This window comes from Anomalospiza imberbis, chromosome 11 (genome assembly GCF_031753505.1).
Source record: "Anomalospiza imberbis isolate Cuckoo-Finch-1a 21T00152 chromosome 11, ASM3175350v1, whole genome shotgun sequence".
NCBI lineage: Eukaryota > Metazoa > Chordata > Aves > Passeriformes > Viduidae > Anomalospiza > Anomalospiza imberbis.
The window spans coordinates 21,592,742-21,619,591 of record NC_089691.1 but is presented as its reverse complement, the minus strand read 5'-3'; the positions used below and the strand labels follow the sequence as shown (position 1 = coordinate 21,619,591).

The following is a 26,850-nucleotide window of genomic DNA, read 5'->3' as shown; positions in this document are numbered from 1 at the left end:
GCATGCAGTTACAGAATGTGCCCATGTGGCAGTGCATCCCTGGGGGGAAGGAGATGCTCAGAAAAGCCCTGCCCAGCTGTTAGAGCCGGACAGGGATGATGCAAAGAAAATGGAACGACATTTTCCCTGTGCTGGGGAAGGCCAAGCCTTGCTTAATGCTGCCTGGCCCTGGAGTAGTGAAAACGTGGATCAGTTAGCAGCTGAAAGGACCCTCGTGCAGCTGTCAGCTGTTCAGCACAGAACACAAATCTGTTGTTGTTCAGATGCACTTCGGTATTTCTACTTTCAGCAGGCTGTCAGCATCATCCTGCTTCATGCTGCAGGGGCTGCATTTGCTTCCTGAGCATGTACTGCGTGCTGGGCAGTAACAGATGTGCTGCTTGTTGTGATTGCAGAGGTCTGATGGGAGCAGCCTCGAGGCTGAGGTGATTAAAAAGGATGGGATGTTGTGCTCCTCAGAGACTGCTGTCCTGCACCACTTCAGCAAAGCTAAATGGCAGTGAAACAGCCAGTCAGTCACAGCTGCTTTGGGCATGCAGCTACATGGGACACACCAAGTATTAAAGCTACTCTTTCCTTTTACATCAATAATTAGTAGTTACTATGCTTTGTGGAACCAAAAAAAAATACAGCAAGTAATTTCAAAGCAATAATTTAATGGATTTTAAGAACCTAATGCCTTTCTTGCAAGATTCATGGTTCATGGTGTTATTTTCTTGTGCCACTGTCAGTGACTTTCCTTGCTGTTATCATGTCCTGTCCATGTACAAGTGCCAAAGGTACAAATTCTTTCCGAAGGGTACAAACTGAGAGAGCTGCTTTAACATACAGCAAGCTGTCAGAGGAAAACCAGACAAAAACACCAGGCCTGGCTTAGTCACTGATTTTCAAGATTGGGACATCTTGAAGCTCCAATAATCCCTTGCACTATCCACCTTGAAAAGGTTTTTCCATGAAATTAGTTCTCGAAACCATGTCTCTTCTCTTTGGTGCTCCTCAAAGCCACATGTGCTTCCTTGTTGGAACAGAATGAGTTTGATTTAACTGCTAGAGAAATCAGTATTTTTAGGTGTGTTTAAGGCTGAAAGGCTGTGGAGAACTGGCTGGTGTGGAAAAGAGGGAGCTGTCCCAAGGTAAGAAGGAAGCACATGTGCGGGAACCACAGTAGCAAGGTTTTCTCAGGCCGTTCTCTTCCTCCAGAGATTTGTGTTCTCTGCTGGCTCCTGGTGAATTAAGGAATCTTCCAGAGTAATCATATGAAAGTTCCTCTCCAGCTGAAATATCAGCGGCTGCAAAAAGTGCCAGTCTGGGCACCATGGAGTCAACTCTCACTGGCACCATGAAGAGATTGGGCTCACAGGAGTGGTTCAGGAACCTGCCCACGTTCCCGATGCGGGTGGGATCCACGAAGGTCTCCATGACCCGCCCGTCGTGCAGGTGCTCCCTCACTGCTATGATGTAGTTTGGCTCCTGAGGGCTCTGGGCCTGGATTCTCCTCTGGGCCTCAGCCAAGCCCAGCACCTCCCCAGCGTACTCACACACGAAGCTGCCCCTGGGGACGGGCTCCAGCGCGCGCACCCCCCAGCCCTTCCTCTGCGTGCGGAACACCTGCAGCCGCAGCTGCAGCCCCCGCTGCACCAGCCTGTTCTGGCAGCCCTCCCCACAGCTGCACAGGCTGTTGCACTCAAACACGGGCCTGGAGAAGGGCTGCTCCTGCTGCTCTGGCAGCCTGAGGCGCAGGCTGCTGTAGTTGTGCCCGCGGCTCAGGCAGGGGCACTCGGGAGCCACGCAGGAGCTGCTGCGGCAGGAGCAGCCCGGGAAGGTGACTTCAGTGGGGTCGAGCTCTCCGTCCGCTCCGGCCACGCTGTCGGGGCTGTACTGCAAAGAGAACAGCAGTCAAAGCCTTGGCAGCAAGCAGCGCTCGAAACCAGAATCTTAAAAAAGCTTGTGTCTGTAAATGGCTGATCCCAGAATGCAAACCGTGAACGCTTTGCTTTTCTGTAAACTTCCAACTCAAACTTGTCTGAAATGTTTAAAAGAATACAAATCAGATATGCCATATAGACCAAAACCCAACTGACCGTCTCATTAGTGCCTGAATTTCTCAAAATAGCCCTCTGGCCACAAAAAAAAATGCTTAGCAGGAAAAAAAATCAGCTCATTAGACTCTACTAGGTACCATTTTCATTTATAGCAATACTAAAGATATTTATTTATGGATGTATTTATTTGCAGAATTACCAAGGTATTGTTAAAGTAATTCTCTCCACACTTCTAAATGCTCAATAAGTTCCTTCTAAGGTTAATCTCTAGCTCTTCAAGCCACAGAATTTCAAATACAGGATTTGTGGTAGAAATGAAGATACCTTCAATGTATCTCTCCAACTTGTATTCACACTTCCTCCTAATTCTGGTAGAAAATCATATCCTCAAAATTACACTGATGCCCCCAGCAGGTGAATGGTTATAGAACCACGGAGTGTTGCAAAACAAAACCTGACAGAAACTGCTGCATCTGGAAACCAAGACACAAGGACAGCCAGGGGTGTACTTCCACTCCCTTCTCAGCATGCAGCTTTATTTAGAAGCCTGGAGGATGTGCTATCACTAAATATTACACTTCACAGCAGCTTGTACCCGGCACTTGGGGGTGCTGTGCAACATGACAGTAAATCTGCAAGTTTCTTTTTTTAATGAGCATCAGCTTCTCAGTCACTCGGCTTTACGCAAAACCAAGTGAAGTGTTCCTCAACCACCCTTTCAGTAATACACGAGCACAGCACGCAGTTCAGGGAGATCTGGGTCTACACGCATCACAGCTCGATTTCTCCTCAAGGCTTATCACAAACTTCTCCAGTCTGGTTTGTACAGACTCTCCAGTACCACTGAAGCAAATTCCCGGGCGTTCCAGGACAAGCAGGAACAGATACAAACTAAAAGACCGCAGATTTACATTAGATATTCGTGGCAAACCCTTCCCTGTGAGGATGGGGAGGCCCCGGCACAGGTTGCACGGAGAAGCAGCGGCTGCCGCATCGCCGGCGGTGTCAAGGCCCGGCCGGGGGGGCCTGCAGAGGGAGGTGTCCGTGCAGAGGGAGGTGTCCGTGCAGAGGGAAGTGTCCCTGCCCCGCTCTCCTCCCCGGTGTCCCCGCCCCGGTACCTGGAAGGCCGGCGGGGCCTCCCCGGGCGGCCACAGCGCCACGGCCACGGCCTCGCTGCCGCCGCTCAGCTCCGCCATGCCCGCGCCCCGCCCCCGCCGCCACAGCCCGCACCCATTGGCTGCGCGGGGCCGGCGCCGCTCGCTGATTGGGCGGGGCAGTGACTGACAGCTCCGCGACGGGGCGGTGCCGTGCTGCACGGTCCCACCCTCAGCGGGGCGGGCGTTGTGAGGGAGCCCCGCCCCCGGCCCCGCCCCACACCGGCCCCGCCCCCGTTCCACACCGGCCCCGCCCCGTTCCCGTTCCACACCGATCCCGTTCCCGTTCCACACCGTTCCCGTTCCCGTTCCACACCGATCCCGGCCCCGTTCCACACCGGTCCCGCCCCCGTTCCACACCGTTCCCGGCCCCGTTCCCGTTCCACACCGGCCCCGCCCCGTTCCCGTTCCACACCGATCCCGTTCCCGTTCCACACCGTTCCCGTTCCCGTTCCACACCGATCCCGGCCCCGTTCCCCTTCCACACCGATCCCGTTCCCGTTCCACACTGTTCCCGTTCCACACCGATCCCGTTCCCGTTCCACAATGATCCCGGCCCCGTTCCCGTTCCACACCGATCCCGTTCCCGTTCCACACCGATCCCGTTCCGGTTCCACACCGGCCCGGCCCGCTCCCGTTCCACACCGATCCCGGCCCCGTTCCACACCGGCCCGGCCCGCTCCCGTTCCACACCGATCCCGGCCCCGTTCCACACCGGCCCCGCCCCGTTCCCGTTCCACACCGATCCCGGCCCCGTTCCCGTTCCACACCGATCCCGTTCCGGTTCCACACCGGCCCGGCCCCGTTCCCGTTCCACACCGACACCGGCCCCATTCCCATTCCACACCGGCCCCGTTCCCGTTCCACACCGACACCGGCCCCATTCCCATTCCACACCGGCCCCGCCCCCGTTCCACACCGATCCCGGCCCCGTTCCCGTTCCACACCGACACCGGCCCCGCCCCCGTTCCACACCGTTCCCGTCCCCGCTCCCGTTCCACACCGATCCCGGCCCCGTTCCACACCGGCCCGGCCCGCTCCCGTTCCACACCGATCCCGGCCCCGTTCCACACCGGCCCCGCCCCGTTCCCGTTCCACACCGACACCGGCCCCGCCCCCGTTCCACACCGTTCCCGTCCCCGCTCCCGTTCCACACGGATCCCGGCCCCGTTCCACACCGGCCCCGCTCCCGTTCCACACCGATCCCGGCCCGCTCCCGTTCCACACCGGCCCGCTCCCGTTCCACACCGGCCCGGTCCCGTTCCACACCGATCCCGGCCCCGTTCCACACCGATCCCGGCCCGCTCCCGTTCCAGGCTGTCCCGGCCCCGCTCCCATTCCACACCGGCCCGGTCCTGTCCCGGTCCCTCACCGGCCCAGGGACGCAAGCCCTCGGCCGGGCACGGGGAAATGCCGTGGCTCGGGCTCCGCTGCCTCCCTCCGCACCGAGGCCGCGCCTCCGAACCGCGCTGCGCTTGGAGCGCTGCGTGCGGAGGGCTCGCAGCCGTGGCCAGCGCTGGCCGCAAACCACGGAGCTGGGCTCATTCCTCACGCGGCTCTCGATTGTTGCTGCTTTCCGAGGTGTTCGGGTTTGCTTTCTTTATTTTAAAACACGTTAATGTGTCTGATGAGTGAACGGGATCCCGAGCCCTCCTGCAGGGGAGGCAGTGCCACAGGCTCCTGTCCTGCGGATGGGAACAGCCACGGCCATGGCCAAAAATAGGTTGGAAGCTGTTGTAAAATAGTTAATAATTGTTGAGCGTGTGCTGCTAAAAATTGTTTCTTATATTGTAAAGGGGATAAAAGGGTAGTTACAAGAAATACGGCACTCAGCCTAAACGTGTTACACCTGAAGCGCACCACTCCCCAGGCGAACCGAGCCAGCCTCCACAGAGCTGTGACGGGTCAATCAAGCACCTTAAACCTTCGTGCAAATGAAGGATTCCAACAGAAACCAGTGCAAAGGAACAAAGAACAGGATAAAAAGGGGGCATCCGTGTCGCTACTGGACACGGAATGAGCACACAGAAGCTTGGTAAGTTCAAGAGGGAAAAAGACCCAATTTTATTTCTGACTTTGCAATATATAGAATTCCAAAAGTGACCGTGAGGATGGAATTGCCACCTCTCCAACCACACTGGTCAAGCCAACAGTCCATCAATTCTCTCCTCCCACAAAGAAGAATGCAAAACAATCATTGTTTACATGAACAGTGGTGTGAGAACTGCACAAGAAATATGTAAACATCAGGAGGCATGGAAAATGTTTAAAAGAACTTCAAAACTTTCAATAGAACTATAAAAGAAAACTTAACACTTTTAAAAGTCAGGGCAACACATCCGAGCCAGTGAATCCGTGCCGCTCCACCTGGAACGTCAGGGACATTGCTGCTCAAGAAAGGAAGAAGATCCAGTGCTGGCACTGCAGCATCCTCGATGGGAACACTCCTGCTCCACCTTGCTTTAGGCCTTATTATAATAAATGCTGAAAGCACTTTAGTGCCCAGAGTGTGTTTCCGTTTCCAACAGCTGGGGGCTACGGCTTTTGGCAGGACATAATCCAGCCAAATCCGTGTTCTGCGTGATGGGAGACACGAATCCATGGAAACAAGTTGTGGCTTGGGATCACACACCGCTTTGTGTTGGAAGGGACCTTAAAGTTCATCCAGTGCCACCCCTGCCATGGCAGGGACACCTTCCACTGCCCCAGGCTGCTCCAAGTCATGTCCAACCTGGCCTTGGGCACTGCCAGGGATGGGGCAGCCCCAGCTGCTGGGGCCAGCACCTCCTCTCCTCACAAGGAATGATTTATTCCCAGTCTCTCATCTAAACCTGGCTCAGGGAAGTCCTGCTGTGCAATGTGTGGCATTCTTCTAAAGCACCTCACACGATCTGTTTCTGAGCTGGAAACTGCCCAGCTTGTGCTGCCATGCTGGGGCTTCCATTAGCTTTTGTATTTACCCCAGCTCAGGTGTTTTGGGTTGGAGGTTGATGAAGCTGTTACATCATTTCACCTGCTTCTTTCCTTTGCATGAGCCATGTGTTTCCATTTGGAACTCAATTAGCACACCTATAAATAAGCCCCCCCAAATTGCTGGGGGTTACAAGTTTTTGGAGTGTGTTCTGTGCTCTTCCAGGAAGATGTTACTTGTGGCTGCTTTTCCCTAAGGTGGTGACTTACCTGGCTTTTCTGATCCCTCTTTCTGCGCTGTTCAAGAAGTGGAAAGTTGTTGCCTCTTCTGTTTCCTTCCTCTTGTCAGGGAAAAAGGAGCTGAGCAGCAGCAGGAGAGTTGCTGGTGAGTTTGGACAATGAAATCTCTGTTTATGGGGGACAATGGGGATAGAGAGTTGATGTGAAGGTAATGAGAGTGTTGTTTGTTGGATAATTGAAAAGATTGTTTTTGCACTGGGGCTCTAAGAGAAGGGCAGGTATGGAAGAGGCACTTCTGGAGGTCTGGCCTATCTAATTGTGGGGAAGACTTTCATCAGTTTAAAGTTGTGCTATTTGTGCTTTATTGTTGATCAGAATGTACGTGGTGGAAGGGTCCGAACACAGCCTGTGGTTCTGGGTTTGTCCACCCACAGCTGCTCATGGTGCCTCCAAGCCCTGCCTCCTTGGAGTGGCTGCTCTCACCCCGGGAGCCCTTCACAGCGTGGGGAAGGCAGATCAGCTGTGGGAGAGATGCTGAAATGCTGAGTGATTGGGGATGTTAAAATGTGCTTCAGCTTAGGGCTTTCTGTTATTACCGAGCTGACCTTTAGCTCAAGACACTAATTTGGCTGCTGATCCATAGTGCCAGATGGAATTCCCTACCATTTAGAGATGATTGAAGTAACAAGTCATTACTCTGCTGTAGAAGAAACAGGTTGCTTGTATGTACAGGAGAGGGGTTTGGGAATCTGCAAAAGGTCATGGAAAATCCAGTGTTTTCCTCCTCCTTATCTTACCCACAGCTCTGTTGTGTTGAACTATGGATGGGTTAAAGTGTTGAGAGGTTCAGGGTGGGTGAAAAATGGATGGAAGCCCCTTTTAATTTGTTATGTGAAGTTGTTGTGGAAGGACAGCTTAAAATGGAGCTGGAAGAGTGACTTGGAGGTGAACTTTGTGATGCTGATCTGAGGCACCTGAGAATTTCTTTTGCCATTTCTATGATGAGACTGCAAATCCCATTTGTTACATTATATGTATTAAGCTGTTGAGCTTTCCCCCATATAAATAATTCACCTCTTTGGATTTCTTAATATTCTTCTGAAAACTGGAAAAACTGGAGTTTGGAAGGTTAGCTCTGCTTGAGCTGTCAGTTTGTGTCTCCACCTCACTCCACAGGGTTTTGGTGGCTGAGGCTGTGTGCTGTACCGAGGTGGTGGAGCTCGGTGGGTGTGAACCTGTGGCTTATCAACTGCACTTCAGGGAGGTGTGCTCAGAAACCTCCGTACAATCCCAGCCTAGGGGAAACTTTCCTGCAAAACTTTCCTGTCTTTCTGGTAGGCAAAAGGCCCAGGAATCAAAGATTCCAAATTGATGTGGTGGAAGCTAAACCATCCCGAGTGATAAACACGGAATTCCATGTGTTTCTGGTGTCACCATCAGTGCCCCTGGGGGTCTGGTGCAGTTCTTTCTCCAGCTGGGAGTGTTGCCAGCTCTCCATCAGCTCAGCTGTGTTTTCCTTGTGCTGATTTTGGCCCCAAGGGGTCCCGGTTTCAGGGCTTTCTGGGGAGAGTGATCAGGAGCCTTTTGCTAGAGGAGCCTGTTTGGAGGCTCCCTTTGGCTTCCTAGTTTCCTGTGGAACCAATCTCTGAAAGAATAAGGTAATCCCTTTAAAGTGTTTTATTTTGAATTGTACATGGTTTCTCGCTGACTTTGTTCTGAATAGCCTATTCAGATATTGAAAGTCGCTATTTTACATTAAAAGGCAGCACATTTCCTGTGTGATATACTGGAGATGCCTCCTGAGGTGTTTCTGAAATCGTGGCATTGAGCACAGACATTCCAAAGGGACCTTAGTCTGTCATTCCCTGGCTGTGAGTTTTAACTACCTTATCTGTGTCTGCTTTAGGCTATGTCTCCTTCCTCCTGTAGTTAATCTTGGATACTTTTAAAATAATCCCTGATTTAAGGACTCTTTTCTCCGTGCTGCTCTTCTTATCACATCAGGATGAACTTTTCCTTTGGTTTGACCTTCATTTATGGATCATCATCTCCATCTGGTTGGTGGGCAGGTACTCTGAATCCTTCTGCCAGTCTCTTTGGTGTCTATTAGAATATTGATTTGCAGAGAGTGAAGTATAAAAAGTCAATATCCCACTAAACGGAGTAAAGTGACAATGTTCTGAGGCTGGGTAAGTCTGGATTGGTGCTTGCACACTGAGGTGGGGGTGGCTGGGCAGGTGAGATAAAACCATGTCCTGGCAGGGTTTTGTTCAGGTGTGTTCATGGCAAACAGCCACACTTAAAAAGTGCTTATCATGCAGGAAGGTGCTTGGATTTATTAGAACACCTGCAGTTTATATTTTACTAGTGAAGCAGCAGGATATAAGTGTTCTGCAGAGCATTTAGACCAGACGTATGGACAGGAGCAATCAGATGTGGCATAGCAGTGCCTGCCCTGAAGTGCTCAGGGAATTGTGGAGACACCAGCTATGAAGACTTTGGTTTTTTCAGTATGAGGAGCCTGCCACATAGAGGTGATGACTGCAGCTCACCCACCTGCCTCAGCAGTCTGCCACTCAAAATGGGGAGCTCAAACACGTGTTGTTGTTTCTCACTTTTGAACCATTCTCAGAGCAGTCTGCAGCTATTTTATCGTGTGCTCCTTGTGCATCGGAGCCAGCCACAAACACCTGACCGACCACAGGTGCAATTCCTCTCCGGTTAAAGTGTAATAAGTGAACACGTGCTGCTAATTGCTTGTCTGGGAAACCGAGGTTTGGCCGCTTACAGCTCAATTTATTTGTGCTTTCCAGGCTGTGCAGTCCCTGGCGGTGCCCTCTGGCTGGGTGTCCTGGGGTGCCAGGACATTTTCATGCTTTGTATCCCAATCGTGTATTCCTGTTCCCGTGCTCTCAGTTTGTTTTGTCTATAGCCGTGTCCCTCCCCCGGCTGCTTGCTCTGGCTTGCTGCTGCTAGCTTTAGGCCTGCTTCGCTTGCTCTGCTCGCTTGCTTTTTTTGTGGGTTGTTTTTTTTTTTTTTTTTTTTTTTTTTTTTTTCTTTGCTTGCCTTATTTTGCCATTTTTCTATTTTTTGTTTTTCCCTTCCTTCCTCCCTTTCCCTGAAGACATCGGACCTGCTTCGGCCCTTGATTCGGGAACGTCAAGGAACTCCTCCGGAGTCTGCATTACAGAGATGCTCAGCACCCTCCTCAGCAGACTGCCCAAGCCGTTCTGCCTCTCTTGGACTGGTGAAAACGTTTGTTGTCATCTCGGGCTGTTTTTTTCTTGTGTTGGGGAGTGTTTTTTGTTCTTGCTTAATAAACAAGTTTTTTCCACTTATCCTCCTAGGAAATTCCTCCCGAACCCGGTAGTGGGGAGGGGGGAGGAGTTGTGGAGGTTTGTTTCCTTTAAGGGGCTCCTTTGGAGATCTTTCCCCTAATTTGTCCTAAAGCAGGACACTGGGTTTGGGGTGCGTGACTGCTTGGCCAGCGCTGCCCGCTCGCTGCCAGGCTGGGAGCAGCCCCGGGGAGCGCTGGGGGGGCTGGCTCCCGAGCCCCCGGGGAGCGCTGGGGGGCTGGCTCCCGAGCCCCCGGGGAGCGCCGGGGGGCTCGTTCCTCAGCCCCGGGAATGGAGGGGGGCTCGTTCCTCAGCCCCGGCTCCTGCTGCGTGCTAATGAGCTGCCGAAAGCCTCCCAAGGAAATGCACGCTGCAGCCAGAGCTCTGGTGATGGGGTCTGTAAATCCCGAGGAGGAGCTGAAGATCAGTTTATTTAAGCATGCCTTAGCTGCGCAAAGAGGGCTGACCTTGGAAAATGCTGGGTTTGAATAAACGCAGTTTATCAAAATATCTCCAAGCGCTTTTGCAGGGAGAGATGAACTTTGTTTCCTCTCTTGTACAGATAAGAAAACTGACGCAGGGACACATGAAAGAAGTTAAGCAGTGGCTGAGCTCTTGGTTATCACAGGGCTCTGCACTTCGTTCCTTCCCGTGTGCTCTTACAGCATCGATTGGGTAATAGGAACCATAAATCTCTTTGCCTGTACACGGGCACTCAAAGTCTTGACTTTGAGGTGAGTAACAAAGTTTTCTAACTCAACATTTTGTCGCATCCTTGGATGTAAGCAGAACGAGTTAGAGCAATGAGAACAATTCAGCTCTCACCGTGCGAATGGATTGCTCATTGATAGTAATGTATTTTGGTGAAAGTTAGTCCTGATTTATTTTGGATGATTAATTTCACCCCTATTTTGGCCTGGCAGCAGCAGGTGAGCCACTAACAAAGACTAGATGGACCACCCATCTCCTGGCTAAAACTGTGCTGATGTTTTGCAGGGAATCTTTCCTGATGTTTTTATTAGTAGAGAAAGCCACAGAACAGCCTTTTGGTGAGCCAGACCTCTGTGTAACAGTATTTCTTCAAAAGAAACTCATTACCAAGTCGGAGGCAGAACTGCCTCCCAGACTGGACAAATTTCTTCCCTTTGAAGTGCACATCAAATTCCTTCTGTGCTCCCCATCTGCCTTGCATGAACAAACTTCATCTGACACCAGTGACCTCTGGCATTTCCCTCTGCCTGGGGGAGAGGTATTTGCACACCGTTCAAGTCCTTTATGGACTACATATGTAGCGGGCAGTTCCAGGGGACTGCAGGCAGTGTTGGAGTGCATGTCTGGGTGATAACAGGCTCAGCAAGCCTCTGCTGCCAGCCGTGGGTGGTGCTTTCTCTTGATGCGCTGCTGCTTGCCGGAGGCAGAGCTGCGCGTTCTGCCGGAGTAAATGGGGCTGGGAGAGGATCCCCGTGGCTTTGCTGTCCTGCCTGCCCCCTGAATGTGTTGTGCTGTGCCTGTGCAGGGCTCTGCCTGGTGGCCAGGGTGGCGTGGTGGCTTTTGCCTTTCCACAAGGCTGTGCTTGCAGAGTGCTCAGCCCCGCGGGTGGCAGTGCAGCAGCTGGAGCTCTCTTGTGCCAGCGAGGGCTGTCCTGGGCACACAGGTGTGCCTGTGACCCCTGCGTGCTGTGGGATGCTCACCTGAGGGAGGTGGCTCTTCAGTCCCCTGCTGGAGCTGTTTGCAGTGGCACCCTGGCAGCAGCCCCCAGGGTGGCAGTGTGAGGTGCCCAGGGTGGCAGTGCTGCTGCCTCGCTGCCAGCTCTCAGAGTTGGTTTGGGGGTGTTAACGTTTATTCCAGGGGCTTCCTCAGCCTTTACACTGCGCGTTCCCCGCGTATTGTGCTGCACGCTGGCAGGAGGCGTTGGCAGCGTCAGGGTCTGCGGTTCTGTTGTCTTTTGGGAAGGTGTATTCTCCATTATTCAGGGTATTCCCTGGAGCCCACCTTGTTTTCCTTTGAGACACGACTTTGCCATCCCCGCTGAAGATAACTGGGTCACAGAAAAGGCCAGGTGGGCACCTGGGGGGTACCTCTGTTTATCCCTGGGGTGTGGATGTACGCATTTCACACGGTGTCTTCATCTCAGCTGGCCCTAAAGGACTGTACTGATTCAAGTTCTCTTCTCAGAGAATCTAGGCGTTTCCTTTTTTTCCCCAGCTCTCATCCCTATGCCTCTGAAAACAATGTGTAATGAAAATTTCTTAATATTTTTTTTAGCTTTTTAAAAATAAATAGTTTAGTTTCCTGCTCTTGATTTCTCATCACTAGTGCAGCCTGGTGCCTGGAAATACTCTGGTTGGAGTGGTTCTTTTTGATGGTTTGCTGTCAGTTGCGAGTGCTTCATCTTGCAGGTTAATGCCTCTCAAGAACTACTGGAATGCAAGTCATCTGCAAATGCACAGGGGCAAAGGCTGATAGAAAATTTTAATGCTTTGTGGGTAAATAGAAGGTTGAGTGAGGAACAATCACATTTATCTTGAGTGAATGCTGGGTCAGGCTGGAAAAAGTCCTTCTACTTCTGATCACAGGCAGCATCTTGGTCTGAGCCTCTCCTTTATTGAATGATTTAACAGTAATAAAAATGGGTTAGGGTTTGTTTTTTTTCCCCCACAAGCAACATTTGCTTAGTATATTACAAATTTTTCACTGTGATGATTCTGTGTTGTTTATGCTTTCAAAAAGATTTCATGTTGCATTTTATTTCCATTTGCTTTGTTCAAAAATAGATGTTTTGAGAAGAAAAATGTTGCTTATCTTGTCCTTCTGCTCCATAACTGTACTCTGGCATATATGTAATCCATAATTTTTCCTTGTCGGTAGGACAACAGAAAACAGAAAGGTGGAATTAGAATAGGAATACAGATTAATGTTAACTCTGTGTGCTGTGGTTAAATAAATAACCTAATGATTACAGAATAATAATTCAGTGTGGTCTGCAGTCAGACAGGATGCTTTTAAGGGGGGAGGAGCTGTAGAAAGAATGAATTATGTGTGTTTAATGTAGTATTTCACTGTGATAGTAAATCAATTCCCCTCATCAAATTACCCAAACAAATTTATGAGTGTGAATCCAGGGCAATTAATTAACCATCTTGCATAGGACTGAGAGATGTAGTTTTATGCTGTAACCTTTAAATACAATTTATCTCAAAGGCATAATGCTTAAATGCTAAATGTTCCTTTTCAAAGAAAACTTAGGAAGGAAAAGAAAAAAAAAAGTCAGCTTATGTAGGATTTCAGTTTCTTCACATTAATTACCCTTCAGAGCTATTAATTTTAATGTAATCCCTCAATTTTTATCTCAGTATTCTATGCAACAGTGGTGTTGTGTGGCTTCAAACTGACAGAGAGTAGGTTTAGGTTAGATATTGGGTAGGAATTGGTGCGGGGCAGCCCTGGCACAGGTGCCCAGAGCAGCTGGGGCTGCCCCTGGATCCCTGGCAGTGCCCAGGGCCAGGCTGGGCACTGGGGCAGGGAGCACCTGGGACAGTGGGAGGTGTCCCTGCCATGGCAGGGGGGGATGGGTGGAACCATTCTGGAGTTCTGTGGAACCTCTCAGTGCTGGGAGACACCCAGTGCCTGTCGGAGTCCAGCACATCCCTCTGGCTGCCCTGGCTGGCTCCAGACCCTGGCAGGGGGCTTGGAGACCTCGGCACCAAGTCAAAAACACCTGTGGCTTCCATTTTAGCCCGTGGAAAAAGCTGCCAACTCTGTGTGAGGAATTACAAGCCACAAGGGTCTGAGTAGTGTGGTAGTTGAATTAACACAGGGTGGAAAAGTGGAATTTTGGGGCTTTTAGAATGGGGTTCAGGGGGACAAGATGGAGGAATTTGGGCGTGTCCTGGCCTTCTCCTCCTTCTCCTTGCCCTCCATGTCTTGATGTGATGGTGACACTTTTCTGTTGGTTTAAGGTACAGACACACTGTCCAACATAAATGACAGATATTGGCACGTTATTGTAAATATAATACATGTAGTTTTTGATATGAAATGTAAATGCTGCCTGAGAAAACAGGCAGAATGTCATGGCCGACCTGCTGGACAGAGCTCAGCAGGGCAGAGAAAGAATGTTCTAGATAAGGAGTCTGAATGCCTAGTATTGGCTTCTCAAGGTGGTTTATTTTTCCTTCTTTGGCTGCACGGGCTGGGAAATGATGACTTTTACATTCTTGGGGTCATGCCAACACCCAAAGCCTGAGAGTGCCCATAATTGGGAGCAGGGAATGGGCTCTCTGTGCCTCCCGGCACGTGCAGGGCTCAGGCAGTGCCAGCACTCACAGCAGCTGCTCCTGAACGTCCAAATCCAACCTAAAACCACCAGTGGGAGGGTCCCAGGGATGTTTCTGGGCATTCTCCAGGTCGCAAGGTACCTTTAGGAATAAATCCCTGAGATGATTAGTCCTGCTCTGGCTCTGACTTCCACCAGCCTGTCCTTTTCATCCAGCCCCCATCACCAAGTGCTGCGCAGGCAGAGATGGAGGGAATGCTGTTCCTGTTTGGAAAACATCTGGAGCTCTGATTTTAGTGCAGCATTAGCTGGGTTTAAAGAATGGTGCATAGCAAGGTCTTCAGTTCCTCTCCCTGTTACCAGAGTGAAAATAGTGATAAACTCCTGTAATACAGACCAGCAAAATAATCCTTTGTGCCAGCAGTCTGTCTTGCTGATTATTCTGATGTGATTTAGGTGTGTCCAGGGAGGTGATGAACCCTGGAGGGAGGGCTGAGCTGCCTGCTTGGCCAGGCAGCTGTGCTTCTGCTGCTGTGGGCTAGCCAGCTCTGACCACATTACATGAAATGTGGACACAGTGAAAAGCAATCTTGCTTTCAAAGGATTGTTGGTGACCTTTAAATTAGGGCTGGGAGACTCATCATGAACTGCCAGGGCAGGAAACATGACTTACTCCCCTTTCCCTTGGAAGTGAAAGGTTATTTTCACTGAAATTACCACTTTTTACAAAAAGGTCAAATCCATATAGCTGCATCTTGAGGAGGTAGTAAGTGACCTTGTTTATCTCCAGTGTTTGCAACTTCATAATTCTGGGTGGCTTTTTACAGACCTTGCTGTTGTCATTCTTTTCTAACGTTGCACAGAGCCGCGTTTGATGGGCTCGATGTTGAGCTGCTGCAAATTGTTTCTGTTCACTCAGATGGAATAATGGTAAATGACCCTGGTGCTGGGCTTGGAGCTCTGTGGGAGCTGTTGTTTAACTGCTCCTGGCTGCTGTCTCCCTAAAAACCACTGCTTGCAGCCTCTGCTTTAGGGGAGTTAGCTCTGTTGGGCCTGCCAAGACTTTCTGTTGTGTATTTTAGTTGCTGACTTGCACATAGTTATAGAAATGATAAATAAAATGTATAGGAGTCCCCCAAGTGCCATGGGATTTCAGTAGGACTAAATCCCCAAATTGTTTTAGGGGCTTGCTCTTGGACTAGATTTTACAGCTCTGCACTGAATGGAGAAATGCTTTTCCAAAGGCTTGACAAAGGTTTTAAGAAAATAAAGAAACCCAACTCCCTGCTATTTAGGTTATTTGTCACTTTATATACTTGAAAGAACCAGGAACTTTGAGCCATGTTTTTGTCCATAAAAGTTTGAGGGTAATTTGATATTCTTTTAATCAAGTGGGTAAAATCTTGAATTCAGAGTAGTGGTTATGTGCTGCTTATGTAAGCTGGCTAAAAAGAGAGTAACTAGAAATTAGTTGCTATCTTTTGTACAAATTTTTTTTAAAAAGGGGAGGATTGGGCTAGACTGTATTTAATTTTTCAGCTGTTTGCTTTTTAAAGTGTATCTAACATTAAGTACAGGTACTGAGAGTCAGGAAATCAAGTGGCTACAGACTCCTCGCCTAGACTTTCAATCTGTTTTTGTGTGCCTTGTAAGAGAAAGGTGTCTCTGTTTATAGCTCCTTAAGTTTTGCTCCTGTTAATTTCTTCCTGTATTGTTAGGACATTGAGATGTTTGAGCATGTCCAGAGGAGGCAACGAGGCTGGTGAGGGGCTTGGAACACAAGCCCTGTGATGAAAGTTTGAAGGAACTGGGGTTGTTCAGCCTGGAGAAGAGGAGGCTCAGAGGTGACCTTATTGCTCTCCACAACTCCCTGAAGGGAGGCTGCAGACGGCTGGGGTCGGTCTCTTCCACCGGGCAGCACTGACAGAACAAGAGGACACAGCCTCAGGCTGCGTCAGGGAAGGTACAGGTGGGATATTAGGAAGAAATGTTTCACCGAAAGAATAATAAAGCACTGGAATTGTCTTCCCAGGGAGGTGGTGGAATCCCCATCTCTGGATGTGTTTAAAAAAGCCTGGACATGGCATTGGTGCTGTAGTCTAGTTGAGGTGTCAGGGCACAGGTTGGACTGGATGGTCTCAGAGGTCTCCTCCAACCTCGTTGTTCTGTGATTCTGTGTTCTACACATCTGCCAAGAGATGGCGGTGCGATGCTGCTGCATGTGCTGGGCAGCAGCCGAGCCTTCTTCCCGAGGCGCTGGGCGGCCTCTCCTAGAACAGACCGGCATTTATCAGTCCATACAAGCTGCGCGTTGAGAAAAATCAGTGAAATTAAAATGATTGTCTGAAATCTGCTTCAAGCTGCTTTGCAGGGCTCTGTCAGCTCTGGGAAGGTTCGCTTCCATCCTGCATGGACGTGCATTCCTTAATGCGTGCTTTGGCTGGGATAGAGTTAATTTTGGGCTTGGTAGCTGGTTCTGTGCTGTGTTTCACTCAAGAGAAATCCGAAGGCAACTCTGAGGCTGGCATCATTTCCATCTCCTGACAGTAGTGGTGCAACACTGATTTCTGTTGCAGGCAATGTTAAAAAGGATAATTCTTACCCCCAAAAACAAATCCCCTTGTATTCCTGCTAGGTGCTGTGTGGATTCAGGCCAGGCAAGGCTGGCAGGGACAGGTAATCCCCCTCATTTGTCAGAGTTACAAGGCAGCTGGTGGGAAATGTGAGGGTTTTTTACCTGTGCATATCTCGTCTATTTTTTCATTTACTCTTGAGTTTAACTGGTCTGAAAGTTTTAATATACACTCCAGTCATTCTAAAGACATTCTTGAGGAAAATGAAAGAATAACCTGTGTAATAAGTGAACAAAATTTATAACCATTTGAGAACTAAACTGAAACTCATGTGTCCTTCCTGGTGTCTGTTCCAAAGCCATGAATCATGGAATCGGTGTCTCGGTGGGTTTGTGTCTCTGTTCAGCTCCAGTGCAGATGGCTGGCAGGAGACCAAACGCTGGTTCTTGTCCAACAGGACATGAAAGTGGGATGCTAAACTCTGAGCAGGAGTCCAGAGAGGCCTGGGCCTTGATCCGTGTCAGAGAGGCTGGTGCAGCTTCAGCACGCTGTGCTTTTTGCTTTATAACCACATCAGGAGGATTTCAGAAAGGAGAAGAGTGAAGGACGGGAGGAGAGAGGGCCAGAGGACGAATGACTCATCAAAGATTCCCCAGCAGGATGTGGCAGAGGATTCAGGTCCTTTGAGTGCATCCTAATCTCCTTGCCAAAGTGGCACAGCCAGAGCAGAGCACCCAGCCCTGCTGCTGCCCTGGCTCCAGCAGGGCTCCCCTTCCCTCTGTGCTCCAGCCAAACTCCAGGAAATATTGAAAATGCAGGAGAACCCGGTGGGGAGAAATGCTGATGTGTGACTCCAGCTCAGAGGCTGAATGGTTTATTTATTATAACTATGCTATAACCCATTAATATACTGTTTAAAGGAGATACTAACACTACAAACCCACTTGTTCTACCTACCATATCTAACTCCTCACAACTCGTGCCCCTCTCTGAGAGCCCAGCCACAGGTGGGTTGGATTGGCCATCAGCTCCAACAATCCTCACCAGAACCCAACCAAGCAATCACCCCAGGGAAACAATTCTCCAAACACATTCCACATGGGAAAACAAGGAGCAGAAATAGAAATTGTTTTTCTTTATTCTGTGCTCCTCTATGAAAAATCCTGAGAGAGAGAAGAATGTGCCTGCCACAAGGAAAGGCACTGGGACTCCTTCCCCTGGCAGCAGCAGCCTTTCGGTTAGACCTGGTTTTACAGAGGAGCGAGCATCGCCTTCAGCATTACACACCTTTTGTCATTTTTGTGCTGTTCTGGGGGTCTCAGAGCAATTATTCCCTAAATTCCTGTTTCTTGGGAATGATGGGCTGTGTGTTGAGCCAGACCGTGTGAGGGTGCTGTGCCTCATCCCATGGAGACTGGGGCACAATGGCCAATCTGCTCCCACTCGGTCCAGATCAAATGTGCTCAGCATTTGGGATCTCCCCTGCTCGGATTATCTGCACATATGCCAGGGTGGCAGTGTCTGAATGGTTTCAGTGCAGGGGGGCAGAGGGAGTGAAGCCTTTTGTTGGGGGTGTCTGTGCAGTGTTTGCTGCCAGGGATGGATTATTTAGTAGTGACTGAGTTTTGTACACGTGCCTGGACCATCCCTGGGGTTGATCCCTTCATGAACCTGTGGTCCTGGAATTCTAATGAATGAAGTATATTATTGTTACCATCACAAATTTAGTCTGAGTATTGAAAAACTCTTAAGATTAAGGGGGAAAATTAATTTCTAATGATAAGAAAATGGAATGCAGTTACCAAGGGCTTTTTACCATCTGTCAGCATTGTGCCTACATATGTATATCTATATCCCCAACCTCTCCAGTCATTTTGAAAATCACTTTGTATTTTATCCCCTTCCATGTATTTTCATGGAGTGCTCTGTTCTGTGCCCACTTAAATCTTACGCTAAAATCTGATTTGTTTACATTGCATATTGTGTATTCATCCATTGCTTCATTTTCCATACATGCTCAGAATATTTTTGGGATTTCTTAGGATCTGTTCTCACTTCAGAACTTTTTACTTCAGGCAGCAGTTAAGGGGTAAAGGAAAAAAAAAAGTCACTTGACCTAGTTATGGAACTAAAGCCTGCAAACTGTACACTGGTGGGGAGTCTCCTTGCTGGAACTGTGCATTTGGATCCCTGATTGGCTTTGTCTTTCCATCTGTTCATCTCATCCGCAGCTCCTGCACTGTCTCATCGAAGCTGTGATTGCTGGTGTGTTTTATTGTGTGCCAGACTGTTGGGGACTGGCTGCTGACTTCTTTCTACTCTGCTGCTCTGCTTTTGTTCCCCTGACTCAGATCTGCCGCTCTCAGTTCCTCTCTCTTGCTCTGACAGACGCTTTCCTTCCAGGGAAAAGACTCTGACAAGATTTTTATAGAAAAGTAACAAAGCCAGAATACTTTTTTGCATAGGATCTACTTTCTCTTGTGGCCTTTTATCTGAGTTTGCTCTTGTCTTCTACCTTCACAATGTCATTTCAAAACTTCGTGTTTCCTGTAGCTCTTGTGCATAATCTTAGTGTGATTTAGGATGTTTTCTGTTAGGGTTGAAATACCTTTTCTTTCCTGCCTGTGACAATGAGCTGAGCAGTGCTTTGAGCTGTTGCTTGGATTTTTTTCTCCCCACGCTCGCCCTCCATCAGGTTTGTTCCCTCCTCTTTGTTGTGGAAGTGTGAATGCAGAGCAGCCCTAGTGGCTTGTGCTGGGTTTCACTGGGCCACCAGCTCGAGTAGAGACCTGGCTGCTGGGGTTCTTGCACAAAACACATCACAAACAGAAAATGAGTGCCTTTGTGATTTTGTGTTTTGAGGGAGGACGCTGCTGTTCAGGCTTGGGCTGTGCTGAGGGGATACTCCCAAAGTGACTCCAGGATCTAAGTACAGGCACAAGCCTGGGATCACAAAATGCTCTTGTGGTTGTTTTTTCATTCCAGTCACCTGAGAAGGATGTACACGTGGTAAAGGAATTTGACTAGGTAATTCATGTCCAAGATTCACTTTTTTTTAAAAAAAAAGGAGCTTGGATCTTTCTACTCTGACAATGCTTCCCTCCCTCTTCTCACACTCCCACTTCCCACTGTTTTCCCAGGGGCTTCTGAAACATAATTAAATTCTAAGTAAACTTTCCTATCACAATTGGCAGACAGTGCTATTGACAATATAAACAAAGCACACAAATTGTTTAATGCAGGAGGGAGAGATAAGAGAAGGGGATAAGACCTGCCTTGCTCACAGGAGCTGCAGCCAGAAGTTTTGCATTTCCAACATCCTCTAGCACAAACCCAGTGGTTTTGGGCAGGTTCAGTTCCAATATCCCTCCCCATCAGTCACAAATGCAGCTCCTGAGGGAGTGGATTGTAGCATGGAATGAACTCTGGCTTTTGGGAGGCCAGAATGCACGTGCCATGGCACTTTTTGGCTTTCAAGGCTGCAAATTGGATCTGTGGCTATTTAATGGATCCCAGCTATGCTTTTAGAGTAGAAAACTGATTTATCCCTGGGGTCCCAGTGACTTCAAGGGCAGCAGTAGGAGCTGTCCCATTGCAGTCAGGCTCTGGTAGCAGCTTCTGCTGTGTCTGCATGTGTTTGTTGCAGCATGGGGAAAAGAGCTATATTTCATAATAAATACAAGTTTCCTATTTTCTATCAAGCACTTGGACTCTTTACAAATGACAGAATAGTTGTTGGACCACTTTAATTGGTTAATCACCACTGATTGTCATTTGCCTCTATAAAAAGAAATGGATCTCAGGTGATCCAAATATTCCTCACTGAGATCAAGGGAATTGTGGTAGTTGACACCAGCAGAGAATCTGCCACTACGGTGCATCAGCTTGGCTGTTTAATTACAGAAATTAAAACATGTTCATATAAACTTGTTTGTGAATGATTTCCCACAACTCACTGGTTTTGTTTCACTAAGTTTTGAGTGGAATAATAAACTAATATTTTACTTTAACCAAGTAAGATTTGTAGCCTAGTGCTCAGTAGTGTAATGTGCAAAAAGCTCTTAAGCATTTAAACAAAATAGGAACTGAATTAGTGAGACACTGAGCTTTAAAAAAGGAATTCTCTGTATGTGTGAGGTATCTCTGCTTCCATGAAGACATCTGGCATTTCAGCTTACTCTGCATATTTGGTGGTGTGGAACAATTTAAAGCATGTTATTTTTGAAATATGTCATCTTGCAGTGGCAGAGGAGAACATAATGACATTGCCTGTGACATGATTTGCAGGCTGAAATTCTGTTAGCCAGCGTTGCCCTGCTGGTGAAGAAGCACCTGTACTTTAGGATGTTTTAAAATTATAATTAGGGCTGCTCCGCAGATGGAATCATTTCCCTGTGGTGTCAGTGGGTGAGATGGGGATGGTGCAGTACCCAGTGCTGGGCATTTCCTGTCATTTCTAAGGAAAAGCTGATTTTTCTCAGCTGGATCTAAGTTCAGCTTGCTCAGACTTGGGCTGTTTGATGTAACTTGAAGCCAAATCGATTTCCATCAGCTCATCTGCTGAAAGAATGAGAAATTTAAGAACTGCTTCAAATCTGACAATTGCCATCTCTACCAGGTTGTTCTGTCTCTGAAGCGAGGGCAGCTTGTGCAATGCTGTTACAATTCCAGGCTCTGGGTAGTGGGACCAGCAGAAGTTCCCATCTGGCATCCCCTGGCTGTTTGGGGTTTTCCATGGAGCGGGCTCTTGGCTGCAGTGTCCTGGAGGAAACACCCGGGGCTGGGGAGGTGGCACAAACAGTGGAATTGGGGGTCTGCAGGTGGCTCAATGATGTTTTATTCCCCTTTTCCTCTTGGAAGGGAGAGGACCTCGAGCTTGGCTGTTCCCCCAGTCCAGGTTTAGTGTTGCTTCCAAGGCCTCCTATGATATTTTGCCTCCCTTATGCCTTTAAGAGGTGAGGGAAAAGCAGCAGCTGAAAAGCTGCTGAGCAGGACATTCCCTAAATTGCTGTTCCAGAGGCTATAAAGGAAAAAAGACCCTGAGGTGACCTACCTGTGTTTGGTTCCTGCTTGTAGCACTTACTGTGTTGTGTGGTGTTGGTGTAGCAGGAACAGCAGCGCCCGTGCTTTTCCTGGAAAAGCAGAGTAAGAACAAGAGAAGGGAGTATTTACAGTGAAGTCAAAACATGACCTGGGCTGTTTGTGGAAAAATTCCAACGGGCTTCAAATCTGGAGATGTTTCCTGACAAATTGTACTGGTGTGTTCCAGAGTAGGAGTGTTTTCATAAGTGTAAGTTACTAAAAGCTCTGGAAACTGTGAAAAGCCAACTTGAAAGTTTGAGGAAAGAAAACCTAGACCTGAAGGGAAAAAAAATATTACCGTGGCATTGACTGTCTGTGATAAGGTCTGTGAGATTTTTCTCAAATAATTAGCAGGATATAAATATATCAGTTCAAAGAAATGTGCAAATCTCTTCTGACAAATATTATTATCTAGAGGCTTTCTTTTTATCTGCAGGCATTGTTTCTTGTGCATCCATGGTTACTTACACTCCCAGAAGGAGGAAAAAAAAAAAGACTTCTCTATTCCTCGGTATGGTGTTTTACCTCTGGCTAGAGCTGTGCTATGGGTGAAAGTTTTTCTGCATAATCTATCCTGGGAAACGGTCAATAACTAAACCAGAGTAAAAGTTAATTACCAGCTACTTGGTAAGGCCATTAAAACATGCCCGGGGGAAGAAGAGGCTCTGGAGATAAAAAGGAGGTAAGAAGTGAACACTTCTCGGTAGGACTGTGTGTGTGAAAGGGAAGAGAATAGTTCATGGACATGAAATAAAAGAAGGCAGAAGTTTGTAACTCAGTGGTTAAATGTGATCTGCTAGAGACCTTTTAGTTGGGAAAAAAAAAGGTTTAATCTCAGGTGGTTTGGGTTGGAAGGCGCCTTAAAGATCACCTCGTTCCACACCCCTGCCGTGGTAGGGACACCTCCTACAGACCAGGGGTGCTCCAAGCCCTGTCCAAGCTGGCCTTGGTGCCACGGAGCAGGAGCGCACTCCTGAGCAGCTGCTGGGAGTGCCTGAGGAAATCCCAACTCCAGCTGTTCCCGGTCCCTGTCAGGAGTCCCTGAGGCATGCAAAGCAGCGAGCGTTGCCTTTTCTCTCGGGGGTTCCGTGTCCCCTTGGTTTGGTCACGCTGGGCATGGCCCTGGGCTGGCAATGGCCCTGGGAGCGGTCCGGGTGTTGAGGTGACCCCAAGGGTGTAAAAGTCCTCATTCCCCAGCCCGTGCAGCCAAAGGAGGAGTCTGAATGCGCAGGGTCGGCTTCTCAAGGAGGTTTATTTTCCCTTATCTAGAACATTCTCTCTCTGCCCTGCTGAGCTCTGTCCAGCAGGTCGGCCATGGCATTCTGTCTGCCCTCAGGGCGGTGTTCACATTTTATACCCAAAACTCCGTGTGCCATGTTTACAATAACGTGCCAATGTCTGTCATTTATGTTGGGCAGTGTGTCTGTACCTTAAACCAACAGAAAAGTGTCACCATCACAGCGAGACATGGAGGGCAAGGAGAAGGAGGAGAAGGCCAGGACATGCCCAATCCCTCCATCTTGTCCCCCTGAACCCCATTCTAAAAAGCCCCAAAATTCCACTTTTTCACCCTGTGTTAATTCAACTACCACACTACTCAAACCCTTGTGATTTGTAATTCCTCACACAGAGTTGCCAGTTTTTTCATGGGCTAAAATGGAAGCCACAGGTGTTTTTGACTTGGTGCCAAGGTCTCTGAACCCCTGCCAGGGTCTGGAGCCAGCCAGGGCAGCCAGAGGGATGTCCTGGACTCTGACAGAGCAGGAGCAGCCCGGGCAGCTGGTGACACATCAGCTCTGAGACAGGGACTGGGGACACTGGGCTGCCAGCTGGGAGCCCGTGCACTTTGGGGTTTTTGCTGTGTTTAGCAGCAAAAACAGCAGAAAGGGGATGATGGGATGAAAACTGACCCCTGAGATACTTTGCTCAATTTTAGTGTTTTGCTAATGTGCTTTTTAGTATGAGTTAAATTCAAGTGCTTGAGAAGGATGCCTGGATCTTGTGCAGCCTAGGTAAGAACTAGCCCCATTCTGTCACAGAGTCTGTATTTTAATAAGCCCTGTGCAAGGAGTCTGTGTGCTCCACAGCAGAGCAGGGGTGACCTAAGAGACTTGTGGGTAATAATTCATATTCTGTAATAATGAGTTTTCTCTAACTCTCCTTCCTGCTTCCCATCTGCCCTAGCTTTTTCCCTGAGTAGAAATTGAAGATTTTATAGCTCAGAATTCGCATTCTGCTTGGTGTTGTACAGGACAAACATTTGCTGTGGGATGGGGCACTTGACCTGCTGTTGCACTAAAGGTATGCAGGGACCTCCAGGGAACTGAGGCCTTCCTGAACAGGAACAAAAACACTGAATTTAATCCTGAATGTTTAGGTAGGTCCTCATCAGCCCACAGGCTCAGTAGCCACCTGCACTCTCAGCCTGGGGCATGTGGGCAGCCTTTTCCTGCCAAGGGAGAGGTCTCATCCTGCAGCTCCAGTGGGATGAGACACATGGAAATAGCAACCACGGTGAGCTCTGACTGCTGCTGGAGCTGTACAGGGGGAAACACAAAGCACTGGGGGCTTGGGATGGGCTGTCACTGTAGGCAGCTTTTCCAGAAGCTTCATGTAAAGGCTCAGTGCTGCCAGAGCCTGAAGGGTGAGGAGGAGACAGAAGCCTGGGAAAAACTGGGGTTTCTTCAGGTGGGAATTTGTAGGAGACCTGGACAGCAAGTTCAGGCTGGGAAAGGCTGCAGAGCCAGAGCTGGGCTGCTGTGGCATTGCAGGGGACAAAGGGGGGAAACTCACTCCAGCATGGGAAATGCTGGGGGTATTATTTCACTAACGCTTTATGCCAAAACCAAGTAAATGTGGCACTTTGTGGTTTAGTGTACCTGGTGGGATTCAGTCAAACATTGGACTTGATCTTGGAGGCTTTTCCCAACATCAATGAGTCCGTGATTAAATTGTTTGGAAAGAATCTACCAGCTGGTTGATAATTTGGACCTGAGCTTTCTGGATGTGACAAAAAGAGATATGGAGCCTGAAAGGCAACAAGAGTTTTGCAGTAAAGGAGATTTCCCTAAAACAGCTGATACGAAACAAGGGACAAGTGTAGCTGAGACATGGCATTAGGGAACAGACATAACTTTTTAAAGCATTCTCTAATACAAATGAGTCCAAAGAAGTAATTTTAGTTGCAAGAGCCTAATTAAGCCCTGTGATGTGAACAGAAATAGCCAACCCAGAGCCGCAAATGAGGCTGTTCTGTCCTGAGAAGTGCATTTGGCAGAGAGCAGAGCAGCTGAGGGGGTGCAGAGCCCTGGCGCAGGGGGCTGTCAGCTTGGATGTGTCACTGCCTTGGGCTTCCCTTCTCTCTGGGCTGCAGGCAGGGCCTCCAGTCCTGATCATGAGCTAAGCCAAAGGCAGAGTTTGAGTCGATGAGGATGATGCACTAACTACTTTTAAGCAATGCTGTCAGCAAGGATGAGAATAACCAAGCAGCTTTTGGGTGTACAAGTACAGCAATAGGTGGTTCTTCAGGGTTTAGACACTGATTTCTGCCCCACCACAGTTTTATCAGTTGATTTTATTAAAAGATAGTTCAGAGACCATAACAGAAGTGAGATTTGTTGGAAAAGGTTATAACCTTAGCACTACAGAATGTGGAGTTTTTAAAACTATTTTCCTCTGCTTGCCCTTGATGCACTGTGGGATTGGAGCTGGGTGAGTTTCACTCAGAATTTGGGATTGAAGGTTTGTTTCCCCTTGTGATCCATTGCTGTTATGTCAGTTTTTGGGTTGAGAAGTCTCTTCTATGAAAAAATAGACTTCATGGTGGAAGGTGGCAGCAGTTTAATGTCAGGGAGCTGTGTGGAGCTCTGGGAGCTGCTGAAGGGCTCTGCAGGAGGGTGACCCTGCCTGGCCAGGCTGGCAGCTCCTCTGGCCCAGGAGGTTCTGATCTCGTTTTAGCTGCCTGTTTGCTTCCATGTTTTTATGGCAAACAGAGGCAGATGTTGTAAGCATTTCAAACAACAGGTTGTTGAGCTCTTTGTGGGTATCAGGGTCTGCTAGAGTGGAAGTCAGCAAATTCATTATTGAGAGAATAGTTTTTTATGCTGTGATGATGAGCAGGTTCTGCTCTTATGCTTCAGAAGCCAAAACACATAATCTGAGAGTCCTTTTCATGTTCTTTTTGGGGTCCCTTTGTGTGTTGAATTATTTTAGTTAGGCTGGGGCTCAGCTAGGCTTCAATCTGAGTTTTGGCCCATGTTTCCTGCTGTCCTGTCTATGCAAGCAAAGCACAATGTGTGACTTTCCCAGGCTCTGTCGTTTTTTTTTTTTTTTTTTTTTTTTTTTTTTTTTTTTTTTTTGTTTTTTTTTTTTTTTCTTCCATGGAAACTCCTGTTTTGGAATACACAACAAAAAATGAATTTCATTTATGGTAATACATGCCCAGCACTCCAAATCCCAAGGGGAGGGATTATTAAGCTTGCATTTCTTCATTGTTAATGATTCTCCAAAGGTGATGAGATTAGTTATCTTAGGAGCATGAGGTAACTGCTGTTTTTATTAGTTCCTGGCAGATGGCAGCTGGGTAATGAATGTGGAGGGAGCAACATCTCACAATCCCAGGAGATCAAAAGAGAATTTTTGGTCTCCAGAGGGTGGAAATGGGCCTGTTCAGCATCTGTGAGATAAGTTTCTGCTATCCATAGGAAATTCTTTTAGCCAGGAAACCATTGAGTGATGACAATTACTACTTTATTCTGCATTTCTCCGAGTTCTCTGGACTTCACAGAAAATCTTTCTTAAAAAGGAAAAATTGTATTTATCAACTGTAAAGTTCAGTGTGAGTTTTTTTTAGCTTTATACCAGTGGAGCGTCTCTGGACAATGTCTGGAGTGATCAGCAGTAGTGGGGTTTTTCCCAGTCAAGCACTGAACTGGAGAAACTTCCACATATGGGAGGAAAATGTCTGAACCCTTTCTGTATAAATAGAAAAAAATAATTTACCTTTTCCCTTCCTTAGCCTGGGTTATTAATTTAATATTAATTTCATTCATGTATTTTCTACATGGAGGCACAAGAAGGGAGCCACACAAAACCTCTCCATGGTTTTCCATGTGTTGCTCCAAAGGAGCTCCACTGCTCTGGAGCTCTCCTCCTCACCCATGGAATCCTTCTGCCCTCTCCCTCCATCTCAGTTTCACTGTGGGTTTCTCCCTGGGCTAGGAACACTCTCCATACTTC

At 48.4% G+C, this 26,850-nt stretch overlaps 1 protein-coding gene and 1 long non-coding RNA gene across 3 annotated transcripts in view; one reads left to right on the top strand and one right to left on the bottom strand.

The window, feature by feature from the left end:
• Positions 1–26,850, top strand: part of LOC137480927 (uncharacterized) — a 448,694-nt gene that overhangs the window by 382,049 nt on the left and 39,795 nt on the right. The window lies entirely within an intron of this gene.
• LOC137480891 (histone-lysine N-methyltransferase SETMAR) lies at positions 637–3,287 on the bottom strand. Its single transcript, XM_068202350.1, has 2 exons — positions 3,161–3,287; positions 637–1,878 (listed from the first exon to the last, which is right to left on the bottom strand). The coding sequence occupies exons 1-2, from the start codon at positions 3,236–3,238 to the stop codon at positions 1,066–1,068; spliced, it is 891 nt and encodes a 296-aa protein (XP_068058451.1). The 5' UTR covers positions 3,239–3,287; the 3' UTR covers positions 637–1,065.

What these genes read in the sequence shown, in the direction of transcription:
- LOC137480891 (XM_068202350.1), bottom strand. Translation starts at nt 3,238, where the DNA reads ATGGCGGAGCTGAGCGGCGGCAGCGAGGCCGTGGCCGTGGCGCTGTGG. An exon ending in AGGCCCCGCCGGCCTTCCAG is followed by an intron (nt 1,879 to 3,160) that starts GTACCGGGGCGG and finishes TTCTCTTTGCAG; the next exon opens with TACAGCCCCGACAGCGTGGC.